Raw genomic sequence first — 22,724 nt, 5'->3', positions numbered from 1 at the left:
GGAGTCCTAAAACAGTGGACAAAATGTAGCATTATTCTATTTTGCTTTCCAAAGAAGAAATTTGTTTGAGATTCAAGAATTTTGATGGATCGTGCTGTAACAGAGGGACTTTGACAAAGTGCCCAAGTTTGAGCCACGGTGCTCTTGAGAAAAACCGGACAGGCCTGATATGACAAAAGATGCTAGCTCAGTCCAGCCCCTGGGCTCATGCTTCCTGGATCCCTCCCCAGATTTGAGTTGCATGGGGGGTGCTCTCTGTGAGCCGTATCCACCGTCAGACTGACAAATGGGATCCCCCACCCTCTGCGCTTTCACTCCAATAGGACTCACAAGCCTGGCATTGAGGAATGAGTACATGATTGCAGCCAGAAGGCCTGGGCCCCTGGATCTGGCTCTTATCACCTGCATAACCTAATGCTGGTCATCCCTTATCAATCCCCTCACCTAGAAAATGGGCTTGCTGGTAACCCCTGCTTTATGTGGCTATAAGCACATAAGCAATCACCACACATGCATTAATTTTCTATTATTATTTTTACCCTAACAAACTTCAAAAAGACATCGTTTTCATGCACATTATTCTAGTGTGGCATTGAGGCATGTTGCCTTTAGAGTCAAACTGCAGTCAAGGACCAGTGGCTGGCACAGTGCCTGCAATACAGTGCCTGATCACTTGTCTTTTCATGTCCTCCCTTTTTCTTTCTTTCTCTGTTTTTTTTAAATTTTACATTTGAATATGGTTGATTTACAATGTTGTGTTAGTTTCAGGTGTACAGCAAAGTGATTCAGTTATACATATACATGTATCCATTCTTTTTCAGATTCCTTTCCCATATAGGTTATTACAGAATATTGAATAGAGTTCCCTGTGCTATATAGTAGGTCCTTGTTGATTATCTATTTTATATATAGTAGTGTGTATATGTTGATCCCAACCTCCTAATTTATCCCGCCCTGCCATCTTTCCCCTTTGGTAACCATAAATTTGTATTCGAAGTCTGTGAGTCTGTTTCTGTTTTGTATATAAGTTTGTATCTTTTATTTTTTAAGTTTTTAAAAAATATTTATTTATTTTATTTATTTATGTAATTTATTTTTTGGCTGCGTTGGGTCTTAGTGCGGCACACAGGGTCTTTGTTGAGGCATGCAGGATCTTTCCCTGCGGCGCGGGCTTCTCTCTAGTTGTGGCGTGCGGGCTCCAGGGCACGTAGGCTCTAGTTTGTGGCATGCAGGCTCTCTCGTTGAGGCGTGCAAGTTCAGTAGTTGTGGCACGCGGGCTTTGTTGCCCCACGGCATGTGGGATCTTAGTTCCCCGACCAGGGATTGAACCTGCGTCCCCTGTATTGGAAGGCTGATTCTTTACCACTGGGCCACCAGGGAAGTCCCTGTATCATTTTTTTAGATTCCACATATAAGTGATATCATATGATATTTGTCTTTCTCTGTCTGACTTAACTTTACTTAGCATGATAATCTCTAGTTCCATCCATGTTGCTGCAAATGGCATAATTTCATTCTTTTTTATGGCTGAGTAATATTCCCTTGTATATATGTACCACATCTTCTTTATCCATTCATCTGTCAATGGACGTTTAAGTTGCTTCCATGTCCTGGCTATTGTAAATTGGGGGTCCCCAACCCACAGGCCGTGGACCGGTACCGGTCCGCAGCCTGTTAGGAACTGGGCCGCACAGCATGAGGTGAGCGGCGGGCGAGCAAACAAAGCTTCATCTGCCGCTCCCCATCGCTCCCCATCGCTCGCATTACCGCCTGAACCATCCTGCCCACCCCCACCCACCATCCATGGAAAAATTGTCTTCCACAAAACTGGTCCCTGGTGCCAAAAAGGTTGGGGACCGCTGTTGTAAATAATGCTGCAATGAACATTGGGGTGCATGTCTCTTTTCGAATTATGGCTTTCTCCAGATATATGCCCAGGAGTGGGATTGCTGGATCATATGGTAATTCTATTTTTAGTTTTTTAAGGAAACTCCGTACTGTTCTCCATAGTGGTTGTACCAATTTATGTCCTCTCTTTTTCATAAGTAGTGAAAGCATTGTCCTCTAGAACAGCCAAACAGTGTTAGAACAGCTAAAGCACTAAGTATGATCTCAGACCCTATGAAACTCTGGTGATGTGTAATGGCTTGCTTGCCATGCCCCCAAATCTCATCCCTGACCCTTAGGGATAAGCAGGTGCCAGGAATCACTTCCCTACTTTGCAGCTGGGGACAGAGAAGCAAAGGCTGGAGAAGGAGCCTGCCTCATAGACTCTGTCAGAATCAGAAATGGTGTAGACATCTCTTCCCTTAAGTCTCTGACTCGGTGCCTTCTTTAGGCCAATGCCTCATATTCATTCCAGTGACTTTTCCACCATTCCTGTATAGGCTTTCTCCTCTGGCCTGAAGAAGAGAGACAGGATGCTTAAATACACACTGGCTGAGGGAGACAGACACTCAACTAGGCTTGGAGCCGTGGTGGTGAATTTGCTTTTTTGTCTCCTTGATCACTTTTCCCTGTCTTTCTAGGACTACAGCATGAGGGAATCTTCCGAGTGTCAGGATCCCAGGTGGAAGTGAATGACATCAAAAACGCCTTTGAGAGAGGTGAGGAAACAGCCTGAAAGATAAGACCAAATGTTTGCCAGCCCCCCCAGGATACTAGCTCCACGCTTTCTCCCTGAGAGGTACCCAGAGGTTAGCAAGCCAGTTTGCCTCCGTCTTCAGCCCAGCACCTTCTCTCTTGTAGACATCCCCCCACCCCCACCCAGATACGCAGGGAGATGCCAGGGTACATCCCAGTTTCCTCCTTCTCAGCCCCATTCATCCTGCCCCTCTCCTCCGGATGATCTACCCAAACCCTAGAAGTTAACTATGATATCTGGGCAGTTTATGGCTGTATCCAGAACCCTTGGTGGCAGAACGAATGCGCCTGTTCATCTTAGCCCATTTATTATCTTGTGGGCTATTAAGGTAATGGGCAAGCTTTGGCAATTTCCGTCACTGAAATGGATATATATAGTTTCAATTTGAGGTTGGTCCTATCATTAAATCTAATTACATCTGATATGAAATTTTCCGTAGGGAGCTCCAGTATGATTGTTCTCCTGTAAGTAGGTGTGCTTTGTTACAGGCCAAGAGGAGAGAGAGCTAATCAGAGGGGCTGGCCTCCCTGGCCTCATTTCCCTCCCCTAGGGGCTCAGTCCCAGCCTGGTTTCATGATCTCATGAGAGAGCCAATTGCTGTGTCCCATCCCCAGCCCAGAGGGAATGTCCCTGAGCTAGTCTGGCACAAGCAAATTTATGTTAACGGACTTTTGTGCCCCTCCTCTGGCCCCAGGGCCCCTGAGCCTAAGCAGTCTTTGCTTTCGCTAGTCCCTGGTTGCCCTACTCATGGCCACCATGCTGGGCAGAAAGCTGAGGGACTGCAATGAAGATTTGAATAGGCCACTCCTTCCCCACCACCTCTGCTTCATCCTGTTTGTTTTTACCTCTCTCACTCTCTCTTTCCTTTTTGGGGGGATTGCTTATCCTTAGGAGAGGACCCCCTGGCTGGGGACCAGAACGACCATGACATGGACTCCATAGCTGGCGTCCTGAAGCTTTACTTCCGGGGGCTGGAACACCCTCTCTTCCCCAAGGACATCTTCCATAACCTAATGGCCTGTGTCAGTAAGTATCATCCTGGCCTCAGATTGGCTTCTGGGCCAGAGCACCTCATAGCAACAGATAACAAATATCCACAGGGTCTTTTTTTCTCATAAGCTTTCCAGTAATGTTTTCCTTTTTTCCTTTTCCTCGGTGAAGTTTCTCTTCCTTGTTGTCACTCCTTTATCCCCTAGGAGGGGAGGAAAAAGAGTGACTTTTCAGGAAGAGTCTGGATCACAAGTCAGAACTCCTGGCTTTTTTCTTTCTGATTCACTTTAAATTCTTTTGCTTCGCTGGGCTTTATCTTTCTTCATTAAAATACATTTATGTTCATATATAAGACACAGTCCTTTTCAGCTATTAGAAGAGCATATATCAGTGCTTGTGCTTTTCATGATACAAAGGGAGAATACATAAGTGTTACAAATATTTCCTGCTTGTTGTTTTAAATATGGCATGACTTACCTGTGAGATGTGTTAATATGTGTTCTTCTAGGAGTAAAGCCTCTGCACATTTAAAAGTAGTGATGTGATGTTTTCTCAGAGAGAGATAGTCCCTACTTGATCTTTAGATAAAGCAGGTATCTTAGAGGTTCTCTGCCTCTTACTCTAAAATTTAGGGCTTGAAAAGCTATTCCTGGCCATTTAGTTTAGATCATTATACTGGACCCCCCTCTCATTTGTTGTCCACGGAAATTTGGATTAGTATTAGGTCATTCTGGAAGCAGACGCCGTTGAAATGGTGGCTTCAGAGGCTGGAGGAGGCAATGCCTTTGAAATGGAGAAAAGTTTTTCTTCCCAGATCAACCAAGGTCTTCATCCCCCACCGCCCACCCCCGAGTTTCCAGTTTGATTCCTGAGCACTGTCCCTCTCTGTTATTCGGAGAGAGGGGCCCAGAGCACTCAGGAAGCTAGCTCTCTTGTTTTATTGGTTTACCCACGATCTGTGGGAGTGCTAGTGGAAATGTGTTCTGTGGGTGACTGAATATATGCATCCCTCCTACCTTCATGTCTTTTTCCAGGACTGGGCCTAGGTGGAATACCCTAAGTGGATGGGGGTTGCCAGGACAGTACAAGATACCTTGGCTGCCCAATCCTCCCCTTGAGATGTGCTCCCGATCTAGTACCTCCCATTTCTTCTCCACGGAGAGACTCTCCTAGAAAATGACAATATCCACACGGCACACCGTGAAAGTGGGGAGGCGGGCCATGAGGGGGGCACAGGCCTAGGGCCGTACCTGGAATTAATCTGTCCACAGCACAAGAGTCAGGAAAGTTCTCTGGTTTTCTCCCCAGATATCACTGCTTACACAGGGGCCTGCCATTTCTTGCCTCTGGCCACATTCTCCTCATCCCCACTGCAGATAAGGGAGGGGGGGAGATAAGCCAGACTTGTCCAGGGGATGAGGTGATGCACGTGTGGAGCGGGCAGGACAGGACCTGTGCAGCCCCTCCCTCTCCCCACATGTAGGCCCTCCAAGGCTGGGTGTCGAGCAGTCCTAGCAGTTTCTGGTCAGCTCCTTGCCTGTGGTATTGTAATAAGGGGGTGGTAGATGCTCTGGGGAGCATCTCCAACCCCTTCTGTGCCCAAGGAGCATACATCTTAAGTCCTGACCCGGAGAAGGTTCTGGAGCCTGCACGCCCCATCGCAACAGCCCCACCCCAAGGAACCACAGAGATGGAGCTCCTTACACTGGCCCAGTGCTGTGTGGACTTGACCGGCTGCTCTCCATATTGCACCCGCTGCTAGTCAGGGCCTTCTGACCACTATTTCCTGGGATCTCAGTTACAGTGGAGGGTAACGCATGGCTTTTTTCTTTCAGCAATGGACAACCTGCAGGAGAGAGCTCTGCACATCCGGAAGGTCCTCCTGGTCCTGCCCAAAACCACTCTGATTATCATGAGATACCTCTTTGCCTTCCTCAACCAGTGAGTAGACTTCCCAGGGAGCAACTGATTGGGCCTTAGCTTCGGTCACTGGAAGTTTACATAGGGACCTATGTTGATTCCTCCAGCCCAACAGATACTTATTGAACACCTACTGTGTGCTGGGCACTGTTGTAAGATGTAAGAATACATTGTGAAATAAGAGACAAATGCCTGGATACCATTTGGCTCGTGTTCCAGCAGAGGACACAGACAGTTACAGAAACATGAGGTAGTGATAAGTGCTTAGAAGAATAAGGAAGTGTAAGTTAAGGGATCAGGGGCAGAGGTGAAAGAGGGAGAGACACTGCAGAGGGGCCTTCAGCAAAGGCCTCTCTGGGGAGACGGTGTGTGAGCAGCAGCCTAAATGAAGTGAAAGAAGGAGCCACGGGGATGGTCAAAGTCATCAAGCCCCAAAAGTCATGGCAACAGTGAGTTTAGATTTGAAGAAGCCATTGGAAAGTTTTAAGCGGAAGAGTGTTGTGATCTGATTTTTTAATATATTTTTAAAATCCGCTTCATGGAGAAGTTACCATAGAGTAACGTGGAGAGAAGCGGGACAGACCTCACCAGAGGTTATTGTGCAGTCTCGGTCGGGAGTGGTGGTGGCTTAGACCAGAGAGGGAATGGTGGAGGGTGATGGGAGGGGTCAGGTGTAGGATCTATTTGGAATACAGCTTTGATAGGACCTGCTGATGTGAGGAAAGAGAAAAATTCTACATTTTTGACATGAGCAGCAGGGAAGCCGTGATGCCATTTGTGGAGCTGGGGAAGACAAGATGTGGAAGAAGCAATCAGGACAAGGTGCTGATGTGGACATGTTAACTTGAGGTACCCGTTAGCCCTCCAGGTGGAGAGTCTAAGTAGGCAGCTGAACGTAGGAATCGGATGCTCAGGGAAGAAGCCTGGAGCAGAGATACAGTGTGGGGTCATTGTGTACTGATGGTAGTTAGCTGGTCCGCCAGGGAGTGAGTGTAGCTAGAAGAGAGGTCTGAGCATCAGAGGGGCCTTGGGCTCAGCCAGAGTATTTCTCCCTGTCTAAGCAGTGTGTCCTTGCCCAGGGCAGGCATGGAGGGCAGCAAAGACAATGAGCAAGGACATGCTTCTCCCCTTAGGCACCTCTGTCTTTCCACGTTGCTTTCACTGCAGCATCTCCCTCAATAGCCTAGGCCAAAGTCTATCAGTGGGCAACCCGAGGGCCAGATAAGGCCCATAGATGTGTTCCCTTTAAGTCCACTCTGTCTTGAAAACATTGAACCATTTAAATATTGGGAGATTTTACTTTTTAAAAAAGTCTAGATTTCTAGCTTCTCTTGAAAAAATCACTAGGTCTAGCAGCACTGGATCTGCACGCCCAGGCGGCCGCAGTTCCCTGTGGAGTACAGGCTGCTGCCTAGATGAGGCGGTCAGGCGCCCCCAGTTCACCACAGTCCCCAGCTCTCCCCGAAACTCCCCGATGCTGAGGCTGAATTCAGTTGCCATTATCATCTCTCTGGCTTTATGGCTTTTCATAGAGTGGGGAAACATTTCTTTAGATCCATGAATCTATTTTTTTTAAAAAGGGTAAACAAAAAGTAAACCAAGGGGCTAGGGTGTTTTAGCTCATATTGCTTTGTGAAAATGAAGACTCTTCCTAGTGGGTTGGTCTCTGCTTCAAAGGAATACAAGTTCAGAGGCCATCTCAGGAGCCTCAGCCTGCTTACAGACCAGGGTCAGCCTGACCTTGAGGCATCTGGGCTAGCAGCCCCCGCCTGAGACCTTTCAGGGGCAACCACACTGTCCTCTAGCCCTGTTGCTGGCCCTGCAGAGCGACAGAGGGTCCTGGCCCAGCAGCCTGCTGCTTCCACGTGGCTGTGTCTGCACCATTCATTAGCCAAGCCCTGACTCAGCACCACAACTGCCTTTAGTTGAGAACCCCTCATGACTCACGCAGGGTTTCACATGCTGCCCGTTTTAGGCAGACGGAAACTCTGGTAATGACTCTCAAGCCAGTCGGTCCCCTCAGGGCCACCAGGCCTTGTCTCCCCTCATTGACCGATACCTGCCCTCAAAGAGCCTAGTCTGCTCCCCCAGAGCGAGGACCATGTCGGTCGTGGGTACACAGGCAGGGGAGCAGGCAGGTCCTGGGGTGACTGTGTGTGTAAGCACAATGGCCTCATCCTGCCCACATTTTCCTCCTGCTAAGTGGAGGGGTGAGGGAGTTTGTGGGTGGGGAGAGACGGTAGAGGAAGCGTCGTAAGAGCTGGAGAGGGTGGCCACTGTCGGAGGAAACATGGAAAATTGCACCCATTCAAATGATGACTTTTGTTTTGTTTCACTTCTTTTTCTGGTTAAAAAAAGATTAACTTGCTCATCAAAGTCTTTCATTGAAAAGATGCAGCATTAATAACCACAGTGTTTCCTAAAATAATAAATGGAGTGCAGGACACAGGCGATAGAGAAGACCACCTGCCTGCACAGGAAGGTGACAGGTGATAAGTATGCACTTATCAACAGGTGTAACCAGAGTTGGCAGGTAGCTCCTCATGGAGACTCTCCCTGGGCCCAGACTTTTAGGACCCCTCTCCTTTGCTGTTACATGTCCTGACAGTGTGTACTTTATTTCTGGCTATTGTCTTTTTGGAGGTTGTACACATCCTCCATCTCAAGGAACCCCCAGAACTGAGATATATGTATGGAACTCCTTACACAGTGCACCAGTGCTGTGTGGACTTGACCTGGTTCCACATATATCTATATAGCTAGTGTTCAATCCACTGTATGAACCTTGGGTACATGCCTGTCCAGCAGGCCTTGTTAATTATTAACGTTATCCTTTCTTAGCATCTGCATTGATGATCAATTGCTGTGTAATAAATTACCCTAAAACTTAGCAACTTAAAACAATAAGCATTTATTGTTATGTCACAGTTTCTGTGGATCAGGAATCTAGGTGCAGCTTAGCTGGGGCCTCTGGCTCCAGGTTTCTTGAGGTTGCCGTGAGTGTATTGGGGGCAGGGCTGTAGTTTCTTCTGAAGGCTCGACTGGGAAAGGATCCACGTGGTGTTGGCAGGATTCAGTCCCTTGCACGTTGTTGGACTGAGGGCCTCCTTTCCTGGCTGGCTGTTGGTCAGAGGCCTCCATCAGTTCTGCACCACATGGGCCTCACCATAGAGCTGCTCGTGACATGGCAGCTGGCTTTGCTCCAAGCAAGTGAGTGAGAGAGTGCCCAAGAGAGCAGCCAGTCTTTGTAACCTAATCTCAGAAGTGATGTCCCATCACTTCTGCCGTACTCCATTCACTAGAAGCGAGTCACTAAATCTAGCCCACATGCAAAGGGAGAGAACTACACAAGGGCATGAATACCAGTAGGCAGGAACCATAGGGTTCATTTTAGAGGCTGCCAGCCACAGCATCTGTACTACTCAGTGGGTTTTCACCCTGAAACAAAGTGCAGGTAGCTCCCCCTCACTGCCGCTGACTCTGCTGCTTGCCTTTTGAAACCTGATTTCTTCAGATGTCAAACAATATAGACTTTTAGTCTCTTGCTAATCAAACGAGGTCCATAGATCAACAGCATCAGCATCATCAGGGACATTGTTAGAAATGCAGAATCTCAGTTCCTCCCCCACCCCACCCCCTATGAATCAGAATCTGTATTTTGACAAAATCCCCTGATGAGTCATAGGCACATGAAGGTCCGAGAAGCATCACTCTACATCCTCCAATATTGCTCCATAATCTGAAAGAGGGAATTGGTGGTGCTTTTCTCACTGTTAAGACACCTCAGCTGCTCTCCAGAAAAGCTGAGTCTTCCTCCAAACTTCACCATCTCAAGTGCCTCCCAGTTTGGAAAGATTCTGTCTGCGCTGCTCTTCTGACTTTCACAAGGAGTGTTTTAGCTTCTGTATGAAAATGGACAAGTAGAATTGTGGCTGGATTGTCCTAGAGACTCACAGATGCTCATGTATTTATTCACTTATTTATTTAACATGTATTTATTAAGCATTTACTGTGTGCTAGGCCCTGTTTTAGTTGCTGGATATCTAAGATTGCACCGAACAGTCAAGGTCTCTGCCCTCATGGAGCCTATGTAGCACACAGAACTGGAGGAAGACAGGCAAAACTGATAAGAACACATGTCATGGGACTTCCCTGGTGGCACAGTGGTTAAGAATCCACCTGCCAATGCAGGGGACACGCGTTCAAGCCCTGGTCCGGGAAGACCCCACATGCCACGGAGCAACTAAGCCCATGAGCCACAACTACTGAGTCTGTGCTCTAGAGCCCGCAAGCCACAACTACTGAGCCCATGTGCCACAACTACTGAAACCCACATGCCTAGAGCCCATGCTCTGCAAGAAGAGAAGCCAACACAATGAGAAGCCCGCTCACCACAACGAAGAGTAGCCCCTGCTCGCTGCAACTAGAGAAAGCCCGCACACAGCAGTGAAGACCCAACACAGCCAAAAAGAAAGAAATTAATTTAAAAAAAAAAAAGAAAGAAAGAACACATGTCATATGTCAGAGGATAAGGGCTGTGGAGAAAATTACAGCATGTTACGGGGGTGCTTCCCTGGTGGCACAGTGGTTAAGAATCTGCCTGCCAATGCAGGGGACACGGGTTCGAGCCCTGGTCTGGGAAGATCCCACATGCTACGGAGCAAATAAGCCCACACGCCACAACTACTGAGCCTGAGCTCTAGAGCCCACGAGCCACAACTACCAAAGCCCACATGCCTAGAGCCTGTGCTCCGCAACAAGAAAAGCCACCGCAATGAGAAGCCTGTGTACCACAAGGAAAAGTAGCCCCTGCTCGCCACAACTAGAGAAAGCCGGCGAGCAGCAACAAAGACCCAAAGCAGCCAAAAATAAACAAATAAATAAATAAAGCATGTTAGGGGACTGGAGAGTGTAAGAGGTGGGTGTGAGGGTTTCCTCTTTAATATACAGTGGTCAGGGACACCTCACTGAGCAGGTGACAGTGGGCAGTGGTGTAGGAGGAGGACCAAGAGGGAACGGTGTCCCAGAAGCCACATAGTGTGTTTCAAGGAGGGTGTGATAACTGGGATAATGTGATGACAGGTCAGCTAAGAAAAGGACTGAGAACTGATTTAGCAGCATAGATGTCACTAGTGACCTTGATGGGTGTTGTCCTGGTGGAGGAGGAGGGGCAAAATCCTGATGGTGTCAGTTCAAGCGAGAAGGGGTGCTGATGCTGGATAAACAAAATGTGGTAGATCCGTGCAGTGGGGTCGTATTCAGCTAAATGCTACTGGGCTGTACACTTTAAAATGGTTAAAATGGTAAATTTTCTGTTGTGTGTATTTTACCACGATAGAGGGGTTGGGGGGCTGCACGGGAAGAGAGTAGGTGTGTGAATCTGCTTGGGCTGCCATAACAAAATACCACAGACTGGGTGGCTTAAACAACAGAAATTTGTTTTCTCACAGTTCTGAAGTCTGGGAGTGCAAGATCAAGATGCCAGCAGGGTTGGTTTCTGGGGAGACTTGTCTCCTTGGCTTGTAGACAACCACCTCACTGCGTCCTCACATGGCCTTCTGTGCACACACTGGGAGACAGAGCTCTGCTCTCTTTTCCTCTTCTTATAAGGACACCAGTCCTGTAGGGTTTGGGCTCCACCCTTATGACCTCATTTAACCTTAATTACCTCCTTAAAGGCCCTGTCTCCAAATACAGTCATATTGGGGGTTAGGGCTTCAACATATGAATTGGGGGGTAGGGAGGACACAGTTCAGTCCATAACAGAACCAGTGAAGAAGAACCAGAGAATCAGAGACAACTCTCAAAGAATTTTATTATAAAGAGACGAGAATGGGACAGTAATTCAGCGTGGATATGGGCTTAAGAGAGAATTTTGTTTTTAAGATGGGTGGTATTGCTGCACATTGGCATGCTAGCGGGGGTGACCCCATAGAGAAGAACTGATGATGAAGGAGAGAGCAAGGTAATTGGTGGAGTGCTATTCTTGAGGAAGTGAGAGGGGATGAGATTGACTGCATAGGAAGGAAGGCAAGTCAGTTAATGGATGTGGGAGCATGGAAGTTGGGGACAGGTGGCTTTATAGGCAAGGGGAGTGAGGGAGTGCCTTTGAAGGGCCATCAGGAAGAGTCAGCCACAATTACCTTCCACTTCTTATCTCTTACGGAGCCTTTTGGGAAAGTCTGTTAAACCATGGATTTACAGATTCTCAACCCCACGTTTTGCCTGGGGCCATGGTGAATAATACAATTTCTCTTCATCCCTTTCAAACCTGAAATCAACCCTGATGCATAATATCTTACCCATGGTCTGTTGGTTGTTGCCAAATCAAACCCCTGGAGGCCGTGAAGTTGAAGGTTTTTAATGGAAATGTCATATGTTTAAAACAGTGTGTTCAAAGATTCGTGTTCTCCCTGAGGATTTAAGGTTTTGATTTGGGGATGCAGAGCCCTCAGCTTGTTAGATTATGCCTGTCAGGAGAAGAAGACGGTGGACACCTGTAAGTCAATTACTGCCAAACGTCAGCGACCCTGCTTTCCATTCCCTGACTGGAATCAAAGGTTCTATGTCAAGAAGCAAACAGGACATTAAAATGACAGAAAATATTTCTTGAACATCACCTATGTGCCAGACACTGTGCTAAGTGCTTTGCACATATTACCTCGTTTAATCTTCACAACAGCCCATCAAGGGGGCACATAATTGCCCCCATTTTATGAAGAAACTAGGGAAATGGTACAAAACGATGGTAAGCAATGGAGCTGGGACTCAAAACCAGGTCTGCTTGACTCTAAAATTCTTGGGATGTTTTGTTTTTCTTTTTAAATGTAATCAGAGATACAAATGTGCATCATTTTTTTTAACATCTTTATTGGAGTATAATTGCTTTACAATGTTGTGTTAGTTTGTGCTGTATAACAAGGTGAATCAGCTATACGTATACATATATCCCCATATCCCCTCCCTCTTGCGTCTCCCTCCCACCCTCCCTATCCCACCCCTCTAGGTTGTCACAAAGCACCGAGCTGCTCTCCCTGTGCTATGCGGCTGCTTCCCACTAGCTATCTGTTTTACATTTGGTAGTGTATATATGTCCATGCCACTCTCTCACTTCATCCCAGCTTACCCTTCCCCCTCCCCGTGTCCTCAAGTCCATTCTCTACATCTGCGTCTTTATTCCTGTCCTGCTCCTAGGTTCTTCAGAACCAACAAATATGCATCATTTAAAAGTAAAAAGTCCAGAAAAGCGCATGATGAAAAACAGGTTTCCCACACCAATCCTGATTTTCTCATTCCCCCCAAAACCCACTGCACTGGACCTTTTTAAGGTGCTCAAAAGAGAATGAGTTCAAATCAATTAGGAAAGTTCACTCGTGTTATGGACAGAAACTAAAGAAATATAGTACAGTTCTTAGAGGAGATGGCATATATAGAAGTTGATACCAAAAAACATTTTTTTTTAAAGAGGGAGCTGTTACCAGTATTATCCATTTTAGAAATTTCTTTAAAAATAAAAATCCAGTGTTTGAGGTCTTATACTAGGTACAGCCATCAGAGTCTTCAAGGATTATTAGCACCATTATATTATATACAAAATTGTGTGCATTTGTTATGTGCTCATATATGAATTTCCCTGGGGAGAGAATCCTTAGTTTTTGTCAAATTCTTGAAGGAGCCTGTGTCCCTCAAGTAGTTAAGCACCATGGCTTTACCCCCAGAACTTAGGTGTTCCAGTAGATTGGAAGAGAAAGAAGGATCTTGGTCTGTATTTTAATGGGAATAAGAAATGGACCTGGGCCCATGAGAAGTGGACCCCAGTGCATGAACACAGGTCGTCTCTGGCCCTGGTCATTGTAGCCACCTAGGAGTTGAGCAGTCCTTGCCTTAGAAGGCCGGGCAAGATTCCTCTTCTCTCAGTGAGCTTAGACTGGGACCCTCAGGCCTTGAGTTTATTTCCCTTTGACCACCAGGCTTCCCAGAAACTACTGCTTTTCTTCCATGTTACCAAAACGTTGTCAGATCACACTAAAGAAACGGGCTTCCTCCTCCTTGTCCCTCCATGACTCGAGGAACCAGCCAGCCTGGGATGGGCTACAATTTTAGCCCCGTGGCACCTCATGCCTCCGTTGTCCCTGCTAAGGTTCCCAAGCTAATTATCTCTCCTGTCTCTTTCCAGTTTTTATTTGACCAAGAATTAGACTTGGAAACTTCTACCAGCCTTTTCTGAATCTCTGCTCTCTTTTAACTCAGGAGCCAGAGAGGATTATAAAATTAAATCTTTAAAACCTCCTATGAAGCAGTCCGGCCACTGAGATCCATCAACTCACCCATCTCAGGCCTCCCTGCATCTGACCGGGTCCTACAGAGCAGTGGTTCTCAGCCATGACAGTTGTTTGCCACTGTCGCACTTCATTGTCCCACTTCACATGTTCTGCAGTGATTCTCTAAGGGGACCGGGGACGTATCTGAATCTTCAGTGAAGGAGAGAATCATTGAGATAGAGACCAGCTTGGTAATTTGAGTCTGGATGCTGGATACACTAGAAGTAAACTCTGCTCAATTCTGAAGAACAGCTACTCAGATGAAGACAGCTGAGTCCCCAGCCTCTGGCTCAGCACCATGGCTTTGGTATCTTCTCAAGATCTGTCAGAATCCAGATGCCCACAAGGGAGGCAGAACCCCGTAGCAGAGCTCACATTTCTGCAGACTCTTAGGGGTGGGGTACATCCAGAGCTAGCCCAGCCTTCAGTGCCTGGACAGACAGACCAGTGGGCACTCACCACTGAAGGGCTTGGGTCCTTGGCCAGGGTTGGAGGTATGGCTGGAGCAGCTGCTGGCTGGAAAGGGGGAGTTCCTGGAATAAAATACCCGATAATTAAGTCAGACTGCGTCCAGGGGAAGCCTGAGCAGGAGCTGAGCTACATGCTGACCTTTTCCTGAATAAATCCTGAATGTAACAGTGGAGGAGGATATTATGAAAGTGAAAAATAATTGCATTAGCTGTTCCAGGAAGAAATTCACGGGCTTGATGGAATACAAAAGCTAATCGGTTGGCTATTTTTTAAAATAAGTCTGGAGCTTAGAATGGAATATCCCTAATAATTTGATTATTTTGCCTTTCAAGAAGGTACACGATGCACAATGCCTGCGTCTTCTGACCGTGTCATTACCAGGGCAGCCCGAGGGGCTCCGTCTGTTCTGTCAGCTTAGTGGGTTGGTCTGTGGGAGCATATCCAGCTCTGCAGAGTGGTGTGTCCTCAAGGCAGGGTGGATTTGGTGGATATGGTCTAGGGTTGGGGTGGGGATTGGGGGGTAAGTAGGATTTGAACAGGGAGCTAGAGAAAGAGGAGGGGTGAGATCTGCAAGGAGGAACCTCCGCTTTGCCTTCCCTTGGCTCCTGAATGACTATCCTGGTGGTCATTCTCTGCTCCCCCTACCAGCTTTCTAGACGGGCTCTGACGCCCAGAAAAGCAGGTGGCCGTTTGTGGTACTTCTGTTCTTGCTCCTGGCGGTGCCTCCTGTGATTGTGTTTTCTGGGCATTCATGCGAGTGCTTTTCAGCTTGCCCCCTCTTCCTTCTCCTCCAGTTTATCACAGTTCAGTGAAGAGAACATGATGGACCCCTACAACCTCGCCATCTGCTTCGGGCCCTCGCTGATGTCAGTGCCTGAGGGCCATGACCAGGTGTCCTGCCAAGCCCACGTGAATGAGCTGATCAAAACCATCATCATCCAGCACGAGAACATCTTCCCAAACCCTAGGGAGCTGGAGGGCCCCATCTACAGCAGAGGAGGGAGCACGGAGGATTACTGGTAGGGGGCTCAGGGTTGGAGGAGGGGAAATGTCACCAACACGCACTGGCGTGGGGGCCAGATGGCCAAGCGAGACAGAGGGAAACACCCAGATCCTCCCACCTCCCACTCCGAGGCACTTCAAGCTGCCAGGATCGGGGGTTGCTGTAGGCAGGGCCCCACCTCGACCCAAACTACTAAGTGCCACTTCAGGCTGCCTCCTGTTTTTACGAGTTCTGAGTGATGAGAGACCATTCTGAAAGATAATGACAGCAATAACAGGAACATTAATGATCTCCAGGAAAGGAAATTTGATCAGGTTGTACGCAGAACTGCCGTTCATCAGGCAGCAGTGTCTCTCAGGCTCCTGCTCGGAGCTGGCTATTGTGAGAAGAACAGTCCTGCGTCCCAGGGAATTTCTGTCTTATTGGGAAGATTTCAGATATGAAGCGTAATTTCCTGACTGTGAGTTTATACAATGATAATTTAATAATGATCTCAGGCATTTGTGATGAGAAAGCAGGGTAAGGTCCATTTTCGGCAGGTTAGGCCCAGTGCCCCACTGAAGCAGGTTCGTCATGACTTCACCTGGAAATAGAGATATAAAAGGAATCCTTAGGGCACATCTTTACTAGACCCTTCCGTTAGACAAATAACAGATTTCCATTTTACAGATTAAGTCATTGCAATCTAGAGAGGCCAGGGACAATCTTTGAGGCCACCCCAGTGGTGGGGTTCCCAGCCCTGACCCCTTGACTGTCAGTGCAGGGTACCACCCACTGCCCCACACTGCCCCCATCGTGCCACTTACAGGGTCATTTTCCCAGTAAACGCAAAGACAACTGCCTCTCTCTTTTACTCCCTAACATCCCTTACCTCTTCCTCCTCCTCCCTTTCCCTTCTTCCCCTAAACAGTGTTTCAGCCTGGGCTGAAAGCATAAGCCAGCCCAAATCGGATTCCATCTGAATTCAACATCTGGAACCAATTCAGCCAGCCCCATTGCTATGGACTGAGGTAGGGGAGGACAGGGGAGGTTGCTTACTTAATGAGAGGCCAGTCAGTCCGTGCTTCTCCCTGATCCCCACAGAAGGAGCCTCCAGCCCAAGGAGTGAGGAAAGTGCTATTCATGTGTCTGTGAACATAAAAGTACCACTGACATTGCTGAGTTTGGTCTTCTCTGCTGTCCTGTAGATCCCGGCATCTGAGGCTGAGCTGGAGAAATCTAGGCTCACCAGCTCGGAGAGAAAGCTTCCGGTCACTGACAGATGGCTGGTGGGGACTAGGGATGTTGTTCAGGTCTCAGCCTACTGGCTAATGGGCTCCAGGGAGCTGTCCTTGTGCGTGTGACTTGGAGAGTTGGTTTCCCTTGCATGAGTGTTGAAAAGCTGTGGAATAGTGTTCCCGATTCCTGCTTCACCTCCCTTCTCACATATCAAACCGCTGCAGGCTCTGGACCCATTCCAGGACACAGAGGCCCCGTCACGGCCCGGTGCAGCAGGGCCCTGGTAGGGCTCACCGGGCACAGATGGGAGGGCACCTTCCTCTCAGTTCTGTCCAAGGTGTTCTCCCAGCACAACACCACCAGCCCCCGGCCCCATTGGTTGTGCATCTGCCATTTATTAGCAGCCTCTGGGAAAACCACAAGATTAGTCAGGGCCTGTTACTACCACAGACTGGGTGAGAGACCAGAAGCACCCCAGGATCAAGAGTAAATGACCTTGGGTAGGAGGGGCCATCTGACTGCTGGGTTCATAGCCACTCAGAAGGCTCCCAGCCTCTCCATCAGGAGAGAGAGAAGTGCCAGCGAAGTGAGCTAAGATGGATGAAGGAGGGGAGGGAGGGGTGGCAAAGGGGGAGTCAGAGCCCAAGTATACTGGAGATGGGCCAGGAGACCAGAACAGCCAGGAAGAGGGAGCACCAGGCCGCTTGGCCTCCCCGCAGCCCCACTGCACCACGCTTACCAGCCCTGAAACCAGAACCCAGTTTTCCAGGACTGCCTGCGGTGTAGCATGCTGGGCTGCTTCTGAGACCACAGGTGTTAGTGAGGCTGGGGTGTGCATGTGGAATGAGAGAGGCATAGCATTTCAGGGCTAGAAGGGACCTTATAAAGCATCAGCTTGTCTTTACCTTAGAGCCGTGGTTTTCAAAGTGGGGTCCCTGGACCAACGTCACCTGCCTCACATGGGCTGATTAGGAATGCAAGTGTCCCGACTCCACCCAGACCTAGTGAATCAGAAACTCTGGGAGTGGGTGAGGCAGTCTCTTTTTAACAAGCAATCCAGGGCTCCGTGAAATTTGGGAGCTGCCGCCTTAGTGGACGGCCACAGAAATGAACTCAGAGGTCTGGGGAAAAGTGAGCCTTTGCCCTGCACACCCCTGGGGTCCCAAGTGTTTCCAGAATGTCACCAAACTCATTCAGAGGGTTTTTAGGCCCAGAAAACAGTGAGAAAGTGTGCCCACATTTTCTGATAAAGAGGAATCCCTGTTGATGTTCTCCCATAATGTTCTCTGGGGTCTGGAGAGCCTCCTTGGAACTGCCTTGCTTCACACGGGGTGAGTTCTAAATTAGTCCCCTGGTTTTTGAGGAACTTTCTAGGAGTGAAGGACCCGTCTGCTGAGGAGGGAGAGGCTGTAGGCTCAAAGGTAGAAACTGAAGCCAGGATGTGGGGTTGAGGGGTGATGGTGCTTCCATAGAACTGCCTGGAAAGTCTCACTTGTTACTACCTACCGCCAGAGGAAGAAACTTTAGAAATGAACAGGGTTTTTCTCTACTTTTCAGGAAGTCAGAACTTCCTGGTGCCCCTCCCCATGCACTCTGAAGTCCAAGAGATCAGGAGTAGAAATGACTTTCCTAATAACTTCCCTGCTCATTCTCGATTCTCCACCCTGGGTAATTTCAGGCTCCATGAATTCTGTCAAGAACTTGACCCAGCTCTCATCTGCTGCCCTCTTGCAGTGTCCAGCCCACAGCAGACTTTCTTCCCCTGCTTGTGTTTCCCACTCATTTCTATGACTCACCTCCTACTTTCTCACCAGTACTAGACCACAAAGCAGCCAGAGGCATCAAGCAAAATGAGAAAGAAGGAAAGAAAGCACTGCTTATTAATCACTCCCTCTTATTTCATTGAATCCTCACACAACTCTGTGAGATATATAGACCATTATCCTCGATTTATAGATTAGGTAGCTGAGGCTGAAAGAGATTAAGTAATTGCCCAGGGTCACACAGCTCCCGAGTGTCAGAGCTGGTTTTTGGATCCAGTTGTATCCGATGCTAAAGCCCAGTGTTTCCCTTCCCCCATGCTCCCTCCAGGAACTAATTCACCTAGGGAAATAGCCCTTGAGGAGCTAAGTTGGTCCGTATTTTTGAAAAGATTTATAAGTTCAAATGGGTTTCCCCTTGTGTCAAGATGTTGTAAGTCCCATGTAGTCTCGAGTAGTATTTGTAGCAGGAGCTAGCCTAGAGAATCCCGAGAGCCTTACATTTCATTATAAGCGTCTGTCTGGAGTGTGTGAGCAGGATCTAGAGAGCCTAGGATAGATCCCATGTCCAAGGAAGCTGTGTGAAAGAGAAGACAAGAATTTTGTAAGCAAATGCTGAGGTCCCAGTTACTCTTGGTTCTGTTGCAGTGACAGCCCTCACGGAGAGACTACCTCGGCTGAAGACTCAACCCAGGATGTGGCCGCAGAGCACCACACAAGTGATGACGGTACGAGGCCCCACTTGGAGTCAGTGGGACTGTGGGGTGGTGAAGCAGAAAGGAGAGATTACGTATCCTGTGCTCCTGATGACCCTTCCTGCCCAGCAGTGCCCTCAAGACAAGCAGGGAGCTCTCCTGCCTCCCAGCTTCACTCCTTCCCTTTCTTGGAGAGACAGCCCACCTTCTCAAACAGAGTGGTCTCTGTATTAAACCAGAGGTGAAGAGCTAGACCTCAGCCCTTCACCCTTCTCGCCCCACCTCACTGCCCCTCGTCCACCTCCCAGCTCTTTGTCTCGTCTGGCTGTCTCACCAGCATACTGTCAGTCCCTTGTCATGGCCCAGACTCCTGCCAGGTAGCTGGAGACCAAAGTGAAGGAGAGCTCATTTGAAAAACAGAGAGCCCAGGGAATAGTGAAGCTGGGTGCCAAGAACCCGGCAGAAGCAAGCCAGAGGGGGATGGGAATCAGGACGCAGAAACCACATGCTCTCACGCCTGCCGACTGGAAAAATTGACCCTTTCCAAAGCACAGACATGCGCTGCACAGCCTGGCGGGTGTGCGTCAAGAGCTGGAATGCGCAGCTGTCGTCCGTGGGCCTCGGCAGTGCCCATGATTTATTAGGGTCTGTCCAGCCAGCACATTCCCCCTCCTGCCAACAGTTCTATACCTCCATTTCTGGATCGCTTGGGCTCTGGAAGTCTCAGCAGCTGACAAGGGGCCTCAGAATTTTCTGGGCACAAGAACAAAATGGCACAGACTGCAGTGTTCCCTGCTCCCTGCCTTGCTATGAATTCTGCAATCCTAGGCCAGCTTTTAAAGGAGAAAAAAAAGTTAGGATTGCTGATTTGGCTCTTAAGGTCAGATGGATCAATATGATAATTTACTACACAATGGGAAGGGATTTGGTGAACCAGGGAAATTCGTATTTGATTAGAGCCTACGTGTGCCCAGCACTGCTAGAGGCTTTATATGTCTTATATCTTAATCCCTAGTGAAATTGATAGAGCTGCTATTTAATAGTTAAGAAAACTGAGGCCAGAGAGGTTGAGTGACAAACCCGCAGCTGTATGGAACTGACATTGGGATATTTAGACAGGCCCCCTGTAGTGAAGTCCCCAGCCCTGCCCATTCAGGAGCAGACCCATCTGCCCCGGCTGTCTAGGCATAGTCTTGTTTGTAGGTAGCCTTTCTCTCCATTACTCAGAACATCTGATTTTAGCCCCGGGTTCCTGATTTGTGGGTGCCTTCTTTTTGCTCTCTGACCGCTACCTGCAGCCCAGAACAGATAATGACAACGATGACAATAATAACAGTGGCTGACACGTATGTAGCACTTACTGTGGGCCCACACAGTTCTGAGCACTATTACAAATTGTTATTTGTTGACTCCTCATACCAACTTCCTGAAAAGGGCACTATTATTATCCTCATTTTATAGATGAGGAAACGGAAGCTCACACAAAAGTAAAAATACATTGCCTTTGCACACCCCTTTTAATTTTTCAAATCACTTACATGTGCATTTTTCCATGTATTGACCACAAAATATATTTCCATATTTTGCTCCTTGGAAAGTTGATTGGGCAAGTTATTTTCTCTTTATAGAGACTAAAAGCTCATGTTCTAGTAGGGAGAGTGGATAATGTAAATAAATTATTCAAAGTACAATATGTTAAGTGTTCTAAATTAATGGAGTTATTTTATAGTCAGAAAGGAAGTAATGCTTACAAGTACAGTATGGCATAAAGAGCTATGGAAACACCAAGGAAGTTACTAGAGGAAGCAGGTGATGTTTGAGTTGTGATTCAATGTGTTTCATCAGGCAGGTGACAGAGACAGGGATTCCGGGTGGAGGGAACAGCATGAGCAAAGGCAAGGAAGGGCATACAAGTGCTTTCAGGGGTTTGCACAGTCTGCACGGGAATCACCTGCTTTATAGATCATCTGTGACTTATTTTCACACTAGGTTATCTTCCCACCACTGTAAATTCAGCGAACTGGGCTCTTCCACCCAGTTTCCTGAGTCTGTGAGTCCCAACAACATGTGTTTCCTTCTTTTCCACCCCTCTCAGAGTGTGAGCCCATCGAGGCCATTGCCAAGTTTGACTACGTGGGCCGGACAGCCCGAGAGCTGTCCTTCAAGAAGGGGGCATCCCTGCTGCTCTACCAGCGGGCTTCCGACGACTGGTGGGAAGGCCGGCACAATGGCATCGACGGACTCATCCCCCATCAGTACATCGTGGTCCAAGACACGTACGTTAGGCCCCCTGCACCTTTAGGGGTCCCTGGCCGCACTGTGGGAGTGAGACTTTATTTCTGGAGCCCAGGAGGATGAGGGAGACCAACCCCTAGGGGGCGCCGACACAGTCCTGAAGTGTCACGGTTCCTTTGAAGGGCCCCCAGACTCAGAGACTGAGTGGAGAATTATTTTTTCATCTCTCCACTCTCTACTCCCCCGCCAATCACATCTCCACCACCCTCCCCCACCCCCAGTCATTTTAGAAACTTGCCAGCCAGCACTCATCCACATTTATACCTGATGAGTGATAATGAGGGGTTATTATTTGACCACTTATATTTTCTTTCTGGAAAGATCAGGTTGGGAAAACATTTTGATTTCTCTGTCTTTTTTTTTAAACAACCTGATGGCACTTTTCCACTTGCAAATGAAAATGTTGAGTTCATTTTCTAGTAGAAATCTAGCTTAAGCAGCCTTGTGGAAATAACCCAGTTCATTTAACTCAGATGAGGTTGACTTGGAGAAAGACAGGGGAGAGGAGGGGAAAGGATATCGGGGAACAAAGGGAACATGGACCGGTTCCAGAGAGACTTCATCGCACGGGCGGTAGGTTGGTTCCTGCTCTTTGAAGCAATGTCTTTGGATCAGGAAGGCTTCTCCCCGTGGCCCCTCAAATCTGCCTTCCTGCCCCATTGCCCTGCCTCTGACCCCGACTCCCTCCCCTTGGATACGATGCTGTCAGTGTTTTTAGTCCTTCCCTTAATATTATTTTTTAAAGGTTGATATCCTGAATGAGTCTGCACCCTCCCAGCCTCTCCCCGGCTCGTTCTGCGGGGAAATCCTCCCTCTGTTGATAACATCGCATACCTGGTGGCCATCTGTGCATGGACGGGACCCTCCCAAATTTAGCATTATGACTTCACTCCAGGACCGAGAGAAGATGAATTGTGGGGGAGAAGGGGCTTTCTTTGTCATCAGTAGCCAGAGGGGCCGGGAGAGCCGTGGAGAGACCTGGGACCGGCTTGGACGCTCTAAGCGGGGCTAGATGCGCTACGACAGAGTGTGGCGGTGTCCTGCCTCAACGCCGGCATCTCCAGAGCCACGGCAGAGCTGACTGCCCTTGCCCAGCTGTGCTTGGGACCTGAGCACATAAACAGCCACCTGGACCTCCTGCAGGAGGTGGCCCCGGCACAGCTGCCCCGGGAAAGCAGCGAGGGGTAGAAGGCAGACACCTCGAATCCAGGAGTCCCCTAGCCCAGCTTTCAGAGGATCTGAGGACCCCGCAGAACTCAGCAGGATTATTTATTTTTATTTAAATGACCCTCCAAAGGCCCGTAGCTTTCCTTGCCTCCGCTCCCAGAGCCCAGCCAGGCGTTGCTGCTGCCTCAGAACCATTGCGGGGTCGCGTGTGTGTCGGGGGGGCCATCTTGCCGATTTAAC

At 48.4% G+C, this 22,724-nt stretch overlaps 1 protein-coding gene across 5 annotated transcripts in view; it reads left to right on the top strand.

Annotated features, from left to right (window-relative positions):
- SRGAP2 (SLIT-ROBO Rho GTPase activating protein 2) overlaps nt 1-22,724 on the top strand; it is a 234,012-nt gene that overhangs the window by 201,785 nt on the left and 9,503 nt on the right. For all 5 annotated transcript variants that reach the window (XM_061187414.1, XM_061187411.1, XM_061187410.1 and 2 more), the window contains exons 15-20: nt 2,529-2,606; nt 3,536-3,670; nt 5,470-5,575; nt 15,141-15,365; nt 18,976-19,055; nt 21,118-21,298. In XM_061187414.1, the coding sequence (XP_061043397.1) occupies nt 2,529-2,606; nt 3,536-3,670; nt 5,470-5,575; nt 15,141-15,365; nt 18,976-19,055; nt 21,118-21,298 (805 nt within the window). The remainder of the gene's footprint in view (nt 1-2,528; nt 2,607-3,535; nt 3,671-5,469; nt 5,576-15,140; nt 15,366-18,975; nt 19,056-21,117; nt 21,299-22,724) is intronic.

This window comes from Eubalaena glacialis, chromosome 3 (genome assembly GCF_028564815.1).
Source record: "Eubalaena glacialis isolate mEubGla1 chromosome 3, mEubGla1.1.hap2.+ XY, whole genome shotgun sequence".
Taxonomy (NCBI): domain Eukaryota; kingdom Metazoa; phylum Chordata; class Mammalia; order Artiodactyla; family Balaenidae; genus Eubalaena; species Eubalaena glacialis.
This window is presented reverse-complemented; position numbering and strand designations above follow the sequence as displayed.